The sequence below is a fragment of the Equus asinus genome, chromosome 8 (assembly GCF_041296235.1).
Source record: "Equus asinus isolate D_3611 breed Donkey chromosome 8, EquAss-T2T_v2, whole genome shotgun sequence".
Lineage (NCBI taxonomy): Eukaryota > Metazoa > Chordata > Mammalia > Perissodactyla > Equidae > Equus > Equus asinus.
The window spans coordinates 72,247,944-72,260,019 of record NC_091797.1 but is presented as its reverse complement, the minus strand read 5'-3'; the positions used below and the strand labels follow the sequence as shown (position 1 = coordinate 72,260,019).

Below are 12,076 nucleotides of genomic sequence, written 5' to 3'. Positions count from 1 at the left end.
CCAAAGCCAGATCTGCGTGATGGCCAGGCCCATGTCATCTCAGGCTCCTCGTGGGCTCTGGCTAGGATGAGAGCATGCTGTTCTCCTCACAGATAGATATGAAGATTCCCCTAAAGCTGCACTGTCCAGTATGGCAGCCACTAATCATGTGTGGCTATTTAAATTAAACACCAAATTAAATACTACAGTCAAAATTTCAGCTCCTCAGTTGTACTGGCGGCATTTCAAGTGCCCAGTAGACACACGTGGCGAGAGGCTACCATACTAGATGGCACACATGTGGGACATTTCCATCATCACAGAAACTTCGATGGGGAGCACAGACCCAGAGCCTTCAACTGGCAGGAGCTGTGCCACGTTCGTTCCTGGGTGAGGTCGATGGGCAGAAATGAATGCCTGGGACTGGCCAGGGAAGAGCAGGTTGTTCTGACCTCCTGTCTTAGGCTGCAAGGAAGGCTCTGTCCTAATAAAAGACTTTTGCGAAAGATAAGACCACTTATTTATGACTCAGATCTTACTTGAGCGGAGGGAGGCTCCCTCGGGGTTTGCTTAACTGGAACAGCGGGTTCGAGGCCCCAGAGATCCTGCAGTGGGGCGTGAAGGGCCTTTGATGGACGGAAAGCTCCTGGCCCGCTCCCTGAAGCGTGGGGAGGAGCGAATCTTCCTCAAAAAAAAAAATCAAGTTGTACAGCTTAAATATATGCAACTTCAATATGTCAAAGATATCTCAACAAAGTTGTTTTAAAAAATCAAAGAAGAATTTTTTCCTTTAAAAAGAACATGGTGTGTCTAATGTTCCTTTTAGTACGTGCTGAGATCGTGAAGATGAAATCTGATCTTGTAATTATACAAGTTCTTGTGCTTAATTATCTGAGACAAGCTTTAAAAAAGGGAAGGAAAGAAATACAGTTTAATAAATTTTGTCTGTTAGTGTCTTGGAATGGTGAGAAATCACAGAGAGAAAGAAGAGGACATTATCACCGACCTCAAGAACTGACTTTTTAAATTCATAGTTCTTCTTAATTCAAAGATGAAAGAACTAAGATAACTTTTCACCACTTAAGTTGGCAACGGTGATTTTTTAAAAAGGAGCATTTCTTGAGCTAGACGACTGCTTTGAAATCTAAGTCCCACTCGCAGTAGTTATGTGACCTTGGACAAGTCATTTGACCTCTCTGTGCCTCAGTTTCCTCAGCTGCAAAATGGTTTGTGTGAGGACGGAGGGAGTCAGTACACATGTAATCTTAGAATCTGGCATACAACAGACACTTAATAAATGCCAGCTCTTCTTGTCGATTCTCTCCTCCTGGAACTTTCTTGCCCCAAATCTCCCAGGGCGGCCCTCTTCCTGCGAGGTAGGACTCGGTCTCAACGTCAGGGCCCCAGAGAGGTCTTCCGTGCGCCCATCATCCTTCCTTACTTTATTTTCCTCACGGTATCTGCTGCCCATGTGGTTTTCTTATTTACTTGTTATCATCTGTCCCCACCCTCCCAAAGTGCTGCTTCCCTGGAAGAATGCGGCGCATCGTAGGCCACAGGCAGCATCGCTTAGAGGAAGAGGCCTGTGTGACAGATGGTGAGGACGAGGCTGGAGCAGTGAGGTCTCCGCTTGGCGCCCCTGGCCACACCCTGGGGCCCTCGGCGAGGAGTCCGCTTTTCCGTGGCCTGAGCACCCTCGTGCCCCGGCTCCCCGCGTGGGCCAGGCCTCCGCCCAGCGCGGCCAGCCCCCGGGCACAGGGACGGCCGAGCCGAGGCCCAGGCGCGCTTCGGGGCTGTGGAGCGTTTGCATCCTCGCTGGAGACAGTGCACAGTGCGCTTCATCGCAGCGCAGCTCCTGCCCTGCCCGCCGGCCCGGGGGCGGCACAGCCAGGGGCGGGAAGAGTGCAGCGCGAAGCGCAGACGCCGTCCCAGAAACACTGCTTCCTCCCGACCTCTCTCCGCCTCCCTTTTCCTCCTCCCCCAGAGAAGGCGGAGAAGCGGCTGGAACCGCCTCCGTGATGCGGAACTGCTGAGTGGACCCCAGGGCCCCCCTGAGGAGCTCCCTCTTTGGCGGCTGCGGGCGGGGCAGCCTGTGCTCAGGGGCTGGACGGGCCAGCACGTCTGTGGGAGAAGGGGGCCTGGCAGAGATAGGAAGGAATTCTGGGCCCTTCCTGCCCCTGGGATCAGGGCTCTCCCACTCCCTGAGGAGAGAACAGAGGATATGAGGAAGGGACTGTGGGAGTGGGGATGAGAGGGCGGGGGATAGGAAGCTCCTGGCAGTCTCAGTCAGGGTCGTTTTCACCTGGCTCCTCGCAGAATCGCTCAGTCAGCGATGCTGCCTGGCGAACGACCCCAGTGCTCGGCTGCTTACAGCAGTGCTCACTCATCCCTGCTCCTGCACTCATAGCTTGTGCAGTGGCCTGCAGGCTCAGCTGCATCTGGCTGCTCAGTGCAAGTGGGCGGTGATGGGCTGCGTGTGTCTCATTTCCGGGGCTGAGAGGCAGCAGCTACATGAGGGGAACTTCCTCTCACAACAAAGGTCACAAGGGCCGGCAGAAACGACACCTCCTAAGCCTGAGCTTGAGCTAGTCGGCTGTCTCTTCTGTCCGTTTTGTCTTGGGCAAAGCTGGTCACGTGGCCAGGTCCACCACCAACAGGAAGAGGAATAGAGTCGACCATGTAGGAGAGAGAAGGAGACTCGAAAACAACCACCCAGTCTACGCAGAGCCGGTGGGCACCCTGGTGAAGAGCGGGGCTCCTGGGCTGACTGCGTTTCAATCCTGACTCACTACCAGCTGTGTGATCCTGGGCACATCACATGCCCTTTCTGTGCCTCCATTCCCTCATGTGGAATATGGATGTGATAGAAACTAGTAGCCCCTTCATGTTCCTGCTGAGGATGCCGCAAGGTGACTTGTGTGAACTCTCAGAACGGCTCCTGGTGCCCTGTAAGCCCTCAGTGTTCGCTGTTGTTATGAAGCATCCAGTCACTGATGGAAGTCCCTCTCTTCGTGCTCGAGTACGTGTATGGGGGCTGGAAGTCAGGGCCATGTGAGAGTGGGCAGCCCTGAGTGCCCCTCAGGTGGGGAGTGTGTGGCGAGCCGGATCCCTGAGCCCCTTTCCCCACAGGCTGCCCTGTGGTTGCCTTGGCGACACCCCCCCCCCCCCCCGGGGGATGTGCAGAGGTTTCTGGCCATTTAATTCTCCTTTGAGAGGGTGCCTGATGCCTGCCCAGTGTCTGCATGAAGGAACTGTCTGCCCGCAGTCTCCCGGCTGCCCCCCGGCAACCCCTGCAGCCGCCACCATTGCACTGGCCGCCACAAAGCTTCTGGTCTCCACTCAGCTCTCAGCTTGGGCAAGCTACAACCTCACAGGCCTCAGTTTCCTCTCTACACAACAGGGTCATCATGGCGCCTGTAGCTCCAGAAAAGACGGAAGGCAAGAATGATGAGAAGCGCCTACAAATGTGAACCAGGGCATCCTTCCTGCATGAGAGCATCCGGGATTGTCTGTGAGAGAGCGGGCACACAGACTTGGGGGTACAGAGTGTCAGTCGCCTTCCTGTGGGTCTAAACTCATTTCTACTCCAGCCTCCAGTCTCCTAAGTGTGTGTAAGTGGCAGGAGTTTGATTTCTGAACATATTAAGTTTAAGATGCGAATTAGAGATCCAAGTGGAGGTGTCGAATAAGCAGGTCCATATCTGGAGGTAGGATTTGGGGAGTCTTAGCACAGAGATGGCATTTAAAGCATGAGAACTAAATGATTACAATAACGAATGGAATACATTATGGTCTGAGTGTTTGTGTCCCCCGAGTTCCTATGTTGAGATCCGAACCCCCAATGTGATGATATAGGAGGCTGGGTGATGACGGGAGAGCCTCTAGAATGAATTAGAACTCTTAGAAGAGGCTCCAGAGGGCTCTCTCACCCCTTCCACCAAGTGAGGATACAGAGAAGACGGCCGTCCACGAGCCAGGAAGGGCCCTCACCAGACACCGGATCTGCTGGCATCTTGATCTTGGACTTTCCAGCCTCCAGAAGTGTGAGAAACAAATACTTGTTGTTTTAGCGCCCCGTCTATGATATTCTGTTATAGCAGCCTGGACGGACTCAGACAGGATGCATAAGATACCGCGGAAGCGTAGGAGAAGGGGCACTTGTGTTATTTCAGGGAGTGCGTCTCCAGTTGTCGTCCCCAGACCTGGAGCCCCACCAGCACCCGGGACCTCGTTAGAAACGCCAGCACAGGGCCCGCCCCAGACCTGCTCCAGCTGAGATTCTGGGAGTGGGCCCAGCAGTGTGTGTGTGACAAGTCCTCTCTGATGCTCGCTCAAGTTTGAGAACCTTCTTGGCTGAGGGAGTTCAGACAGAAGTCTCATCGGATGCCCATGGTTGAGCAGAAGATGCCTTTGCTTCCCCATGGAAAGTGGTCCCCAGCCTCTCTCCTAGGAGGCAGGTGATGCCTTCAGGAAGTTGCCAAGGCCTGAGTGACAACAGAAGATGTCAACTGACCACGTGCTGCTCAACCAGGTTCCACGTGAGCCACTCTGGCCCCTCCAGATCTTTAAGAGCAGACATCAGTGGCTGGTTCAGTGGCCACCATGTGTTCAGGGTGGAGAGTTTGAACGCCAGAGTAAGCAGAGGCCAGCGGGCAGTTTTCTCAATGAGCAGCCCACCCACAACGAAAGAGGAGAAAGAGTCCCAGAAAGGAAGGCAAGGGACTGAGAAGGTTCCTGTGGAGTTTTCAGTTCCTTTTTTGCAGACGAGCCCACTCATTTTGTGCCACCGTGGTTCCCACTGCTGGCTGCTTAGGAGATGATTAATGCATCCTGAGACTTCCCCAGACGTTTATGGCACCTTCAGGAATAGCAGTGACAATGGCTCTATCATGCGCCTTGCAACTTCCTACCCTTGCATTCTTCTTAATTATTTCTATATTCTGCAGCGGCCAGGTTCCCTCCCACTGGAGCTCAGCAAGGTAACGAATGAGGAAAGTCAATGGTCTGTAAATTACAACATTGATTAAAGAAGTGATTACTGACATAACTCTTGCTCGGCTGTTATGCTAATGCCTGCCCAGATCCCGGACAGTGTTTACATGCTAATGACAAGCCTGGGACACCAACTAAAATTGGTTTCCACCCTTAATCAATATGTAAATATTTTGAAACCCCTCCTGACCATGAGTGAGAAGATCCATCGTGTGTCCCCGCCCGACCGCTCCAGGCCGCTGTCCCCAGCAGATGGAGCAAACACACTCAGCCCTGCCCTCCCCAGCTGCCCCTCCAAACAGGAGCGCAAACTGAAGATGAAAACCGTGCCCAGAGTAGCCATTTATAGTTCCCGAAAGCTGGAGAAAGAGAGGGTGATCACAGGACTTCATTGATCAGCATCGCATGTGATATAACTGGGTCCATAGACCCCCCGGAGGAGACGCGGCTCCTTTCAGAGTACACACGATCCGGACAGGAGGCAGCTGAGCAAACCGGCAGTTACAGCTGAGTGTGCTGAGTGGTGTGTGAAGAGCCCTGTCTGGCTACGTTAACTCTGAAATGTTACACAAAATTGTATGGATACACGTTTCTCCAGCAAGAATTAGCTTTACGTGTATTCTCAAAGGAGTCAGTGACCCCAGAAAGGTTAGGAAACACTGCTTGAGAGCTTTCTGGAAGCTCTCAAATTAGCTTCTTGTGTTTCTGCTGCTCTTGGCTCCATATTATCTCTGTCTCCAACCACATCTGCTTTCACCTCAAGATCCTTGTTTGTTTGTCTTGAAGCAGGCATCCACCATGAAGAAAGGATCCTGTTCATCTATCCAGCCAACTGCGATCCATCCATCTATCCATCCATCCATCTATCCATCCATCTGTCCATCTATCCATCCATCAATCCATTCATCCATCCATCCATCCATTCATCCATCCATCCATCCATCCCTCCACCCATCCATCTATCCATTCACTATTCACTTTGCTGAGCTCCTGCTTCATGAGCAGCTGGTGTGAGGAAGCAAGAAATCAAAGATGAAAAAGACATACTTCTTGCCTTCAAGGATTCCACAGCTTAGCGGTTGATATGGATACATGGGGCCAGTTTAAATCACATCCCATAAACTTGGCCATGCAAGATGGATCTTGCTGGTTCTCTATAACCCAACTTGATTTCTATTTTCAGTTTTCAGTTCATTAAGACAGCAGAACCTAATCCTAGTCTAATTTCCGGGAGACTTAACTGTGGCCCAGGCCTTGGGGAGGAGGCTTCTAGTCTTCAAATCTTCTGTTCACGGTTCCTAGGGGGCACCCATTTTCGGTCAGATGGGTTGCTTCTAGTATGGTCCCACCCAGTCCACGCTTCTCCCTCCTGCTCCCAGGGAACACAGGCACGTTCCTGCTGTGTCTTTGCCAGATGAGAATGTCCATGGGCTGTGTGTAGATGCATCTCCCTAAGAGTTTAGGGTTAGGGGCCGGCCCGGTGGCGCAGTGGTTAAGTGCACACGTTCTGCTTCTCGGCGGCCCGGGGTTTGCTGGTTTGGATCCCGGGTGCGGACATGGCACCACTTGGCAAAAGCCATGCTGTGGTGGGCGTCCCACATATAAAGTAGAGGAAGATGGGCACGGATATTAGCTCAGGGCCAGTCTTCCTCAGCAAAACAAGGAGGATTGGCAATAGTTAGCTCAGGGCTAATCTTCCTCAAAAAAAAAAAAAAGAGTTTAGGGTTAGAACACGAAGTCTAGATGCTTGTAGACCTTTATTTTTCTTTTCTTTGTCTGTGTGTTTGTTGTGCTTTGTGCTCTGTCTCGTCTCTTTCCTGAGGCAGCAATCTGCTAGAAATGGGCAAAGCACAGGGGGAAACACAGGTTGGTAGTCAGTGATGATGCTGCCATTCACAGGATGAACAATTACAACCTCAATAAAGAAACAGGCCTTGGGTGCAGGGAGGGACCAGGCCAAGCAGGCAGATTGGGAGGGAAGGACGCCCCCACGCAAAGGCGACTGCAGGTGTGGAGTCCTGCTGTGCTGGAGAGCTGTCTGGGCGGTGTGGTGAGAGGCGCGAGTACAGGCGCGGTGGGAGTCCCGCTGGAGAGAAGGCAGTACAGCCCTCCCGACCCCAGGAGGCTGGAGGGGGTGGGATGCGCATGCTACTGAGTTTCTGAGCAGACGTCAGCCTGGGGAACAGACAGCTCTGGGCCCCGCCCCCAGGGTGCAGGTCCTGGGTCACTTTGTGATTGCACAGACCACTCCTGAAGCTGCTCTCTGCCCCAGGGCCTTCCTTCTCAGATGCAGATGTGCAGGAGAGGTAACCCACAGGGGCGTCCCTCACCCAGGGAGAGGCAGGAGCTGGCAGATGGTATTCCTGCCTCTTATCCTTTAGGTGGACAATTCAATAGGATTTTCATGAGGCCCCAGAGAAACTGAGCCCAATGGTCACAGCAGCAAATGCAAAAACGCACCCTTCTATTGACTTTTCCTCCTCTGTCTCCCTCACTTTGCTCCCTGGCCCTGCTCCCTGGGGTCACCTCCAAGTAAACCAACTGCACTGAATCCTTGTCTCGGGCTCTGCATTTGGGAGGAAGCTAAATTAAGCATGTGTGCTTTGCAAGAGAAAAGGACAAATGGAAGAAGGGTGGCCTTCAGGCTGGTGAACTTCTCCGTCCCCTCTCCCTCTGTCTTTGCAGGTGTCCGACCGCTGTGACTATGTCTTTGTCAACGGCAAAGAGATGAAAGGCAAGGTGGAGACGGTGGTGAACTTCACGTACCAGCACCTGAGCGCCCCCCTCCACGTCACCGTGTGGGCGCCCCGGCTGCCCCTGCAGATCGAGGTCTCTGACACAGAGCTGAGCCAGATTAAAGGCTGGAGGGTCCCCATCGTGGCCAGCAAGAGGTGAGCCCAGGAAGGGGAGATGCCCCAGAGCCACTGTAACAGCGGGTTGGTTTACCAAGCCCAACACTGCAGGAGCCCAGGCAGGACCCGGCGCGTGGTAGGTGCTGGCCTGGCTGTCCCAGCGATTCCTTTCCCTGAAGCCGAGCGAGCAGCTGCCCTCTGAGGAAACCACGGCCCAGGACAGCCCAGCCTGGCAGGAAGGCTGCTGCGCGGCAGGGTCCACGTCAGACCCGGGCCGTTGCCTCTGCATGGGCTCCAGCACGCTGTCTCTGAAAGGGCCCCCAGAAGGAAGCCACCGAAGTCATGCGTTTTTCCAGGCCCTCAGCCCCCAGGGAATTTGAAGTTTGGTTTATTTTCTCAGCGATTCCTCCTCTGTGATTTATGGATATCTATAACTTTGAAAAGGTCTGTGCATATCAAACTATTGGATAAAATTTAATTGCATTTATACTGGACCATGGGGTTACTGTTTGCTCTTAAACAAACAAACAAACAAACAAAACCGTCTAATTTATTCTGTGGACTCTGCATTGTCATAGGTAGGAGTTTGGGGTCTCAATTTCTCAGCTCTGTGGTCCCCAAGTCAGCTAAGTAAGAGTTGATGCTGAGTTCTGGTTTCCTGCCTGGAATCCTCCATCCTGACCATCAGGGCCGTTTTCCTGACCGCCTCCCAGGCGCCAGGATCTTCATTTTAAGGGGCAAACTAGAGTGCACCTCAGGAAGAGCAGCCAGGACAGTGAGATGCTGACCTCACATCTACTGGGAGAACCTGGAAGAATGTAGCCTGACCGGTGGGGGGGAGGGGGTACAGCCGTGAATCCAGCCAGTGCTCACATCATTTAGTACCCCTGAGTGGCCAAGAGAATGGGTTTGTTCCATGTCCCCAAAGAGGGCAGAGCTGAGACCCACTGAGTTCCAGCCCAACCTCTGCCACTTTCTGCTCTGTGAGCTTGGGCAAGCTACCCAACCTCTCTGCCTGTTTCCTCATGTGGATATGAGGATAATCACAGCTTTGCCTCAAAGTGTTATGAGGTTAGAAGAGTTCGTACATGTGGAGCCTCGAATGGCACATCTCGACAGTTTAGTTTAGCTCTGCCCAGTAGAACTTTCTGCAGTGGTGGAATGTTCTAGAACCATACTGTCCAATATGATAGCCACTAGTGCATGTGGTTATGGAGCACTCAGGATATAGCCTGTGCGATTGAGGAATTTAAGTTTTTGATGTATTTCATTTTTATTCATTTAAAATTTAAATAGCCATATGTGGCTCTTAGCTACTTATTGGCCCGTGTAGGCTTGGTAAGTCCTAGCTCTTCAGTCTTTTATTTGCCAATAAATGTCTTCAAGAAAGAGCAGTCTGACCTCTGTGCTGCTCAGTGATGGAAGCGACACTCCCTGTGGAGTCCCGGGGCTCCTGCCTGGCCAGTGGTGTCTTGGAGGTTGGGGCCAGCCCGCGCCTGTCTGGCTTGCGACTCGAGGGCGTCTATGAGTCCATCCCCTGAGCTGAGAGCATCTCCTCCTTTCCCACCAGGCCCACGCGGGAGAGCGAGGATGAAGACGAGGAGGCGCGGCGGGCCCGGGGCTGCGCCCTCCAGTACCAGCACGCCACCGTGCGAGTGCTCACCCAGTTCGTGGCCGAGGGCGCCGGCCCGTGGGGCCAGCCAAGCCACCTGCTCAGCCCCGACTGGCAGGTCGACATCACCCACCTGGTGGCCGACTTTATGAAGCTGGAGGAACCTCACGTTGCCACGCTCCAGGACAGCAGGACCCTGGTGGGGCGCGAGGTCGGGATGACTACCATCCAGGTAGGAAGCTGGGGCTCGGGAGCTCTGCATCCCTAACACGGAGCGTGGGGCCAGCGCTGGGGGAGCCCCGCCAGGTGGGTGGGTCACTGCAGCCAACTCCTTGTCCCTGTGATGGCGACACCGGAAGGGGAGCATGGACCAGCTCTTTGAGTCCCGGTCTCCTTGAGAACAGAACAAAGATGGTGGTGGCCGCGCCCCTTACCGCCCTGTTCCACCCCACTCGCAACGGGTGCGTCCTCCATCCAGCCCTCCCCACACGCCCCATCCGACCTCTGACTCTCCACCCTTGTCCCCGCTCTCCAGCCTTGCACCTCCCACACCCTCTTACAAATAACCTTCCCTCCTCCACACACCACTCCTGCCAGTGCCCAAGGGAAGATGCAGCCCTTCTTCCTTTCCTCCCTTCTTTCTTTAAGTCACTCTGTCATTCTGCCACTTATTCATGCAACAAACTCTCTTCAACATCCGACTGCCTATCTTTTGCTCAAGGAAATGGATAGAGAGGTGGGACTTCAGGCCAGAGGACAGGGCCATGGAGGGCCCTTTCCCCAAGCCCTTAAGTCCCACCCTCCTGACTCCACCTTGTTGGAGTGTCCTTCTGGATCCTTACACAACCAGCCTATGTGGAAATGATGGGCACGTTTCTGTCACCTGGACATTTCCAGTCCAGCATTTGGTTTACAAGAAGAGGCCAAAGTAACATTTCAGCAGAGGATACATTGTGCTGGGGTCTGTGGGGAGACTAGACTATTTATAATTCCATTCTCCCAGTTAATTCCATAGTTCACTTAGAATGTGATTCAGGCTGTGCAAAGTCAGTTTGTGTGCAACTCTTCGTAAGTCCAGTCAGCAGGCTTGCCATGTACAGTTAACCAGGTTGTGCAGTGTACAAGGTGCCTTGTCTAAATGGAAGGGGTCATTTCCTTTTAAAAACAGAATGGATTTTCATATTTATTTCAGTTTTCCAACAGATAGAATTAAAGTGTCTTGGGGAAGGGGTGACTTCATCTGATTCTCACAAAGGCATGGTCGGGGCTGGTGTATATAGTGAAGTAGGTGTGTCACTCCTTTGCCCTGTATTCTGGACCCAGGCCTGGGGCACGGAGGAAGCATTCCTGGGAAAGCTTCCAACATCTTGGAACAGGTGTGACAGTTATGTCTTCTGTCCTGCCAATCCCACAGGTGTTGTCCCCACTGTCCGACTCCATCCTGGCAGAGAAGACGGTCACCGTGTTAGATGACAAAGTATCGGTGACAGACTTGGCCATCCAGCTCGTGGCTGGGCTGTCTGTCACCCTCCACCCCAGCCCGGAGAACAGCAAGGTCATCACAGCTGTGGCCACAGCTGAGGAGCTGCTGCGGACCCCCAAACAGGTGGGGCCTGGACGCCGGAGGAGGAGAGGAGCAGGGCCCGGTGCTGTGCCTGAGAGGCCAGGGGGAGGGAGCAATGGGGGCAGGGGAGCTGTTGCCAATCCATATGGCTCCATTGTCCCGATAGTGGGGTCTGTGATCACGCAGGGTGGCGATGCCCCGTGCACAGGGAGTGTGTGTTAGTACTGCTGTGGAACAAATTGCCGCAAACACAGCAGCTTAAAACAGCACCCGCTTGTTAGCCCACAGGTGTGTGGGTCAGGAGTCCAAGCGTGCTCCGTGGGGTCTGGGCTCAGGGTCCCAGGCTGAGAGCAAAGTGTCGGCCGGCCGGCCTCTTGGCGGGCCGTTCTGGGGAGGACTTGCTTCCAGGCGCGTCCATCTCTCTGCAGGTGTAAGACTGAGGTGTCAGCTCAGTCTGTCAGCTGTCGGCCAGGAGCCTCTCAGCGTCCTTGTCACTTCCCCCCGACCCCATCACTTTCAGAACCAGCAACAGTGCAGGAGTCCTTCTCAGGCCTTAAACCTCTGACTTCCCCCCGCCACCAGCCAGAGAAATCTCTCTGCTTTTAAAGCCTCACACGACTACATCGGGCCACCCAGATAATCTGGCAGATCCCCCCGTCTTTAGGTCACCTGTGCCACATGACATAACATAATCATGGCGGCGATGTCTCATTATGGTCCCAGGTTCCAAGGGTTAGGGTGGGCCACTCTAGAAATTCTGCAGTTGCTACCTGACGTTGGTCCAGAGCCTCCACAACAGGGACCGGATACATTCACATCCATGTCCAACCCACTGTGTGGGCTTCTCTGCTCGTCTCTCCTGGGGCAGGAAATTGGCAGGAAGTTTTCTGATTTATAAAGAGCAGAGTAAAAGGAGCAGAGGGAAAGGAGGAGACAGAGCAAAAGGTGGGAAGCTGTTTGGGGAGAATGAGTAATTAGCTGGGGGATGACTGCCATCGCGACCTCCCAGGCATGGGGCCAGGCCACCAGTCCCATCTATCTTCACAGGCTGATGGTAACCGGGTGCCCGGCCCTGCC

At 53.6% G+C, this 12,076-nt stretch overlaps 1 protein-coding gene across 2 annotated transcripts in view; it reads left to right on the top strand.

The window, feature by feature from the left end:
- TMEM132C (transmembrane protein 132C) overlaps positions 1-12,076 on the top strand; it is a 355,227-nt gene that overhangs the window by 335,569 nt on the left and 7,582 nt on the right. For both annotated transcript variants that reach the window (XM_070515846.1, XM_070515847.1), the window contains exons 6-8: positions 7,657-7,862; positions 9,394-9,667; positions 10,850-11,041. In XM_070515846.1, coding sequence (XP_070371947.1) covers positions 7,657-7,862; positions 9,394-9,667; positions 10,850-11,041 — 672 coding nt within the window. The remainder of the gene's footprint in view (positions 1-7,656; positions 7,863-9,393; positions 9,668-10,849; positions 11,042-12,076) is intronic.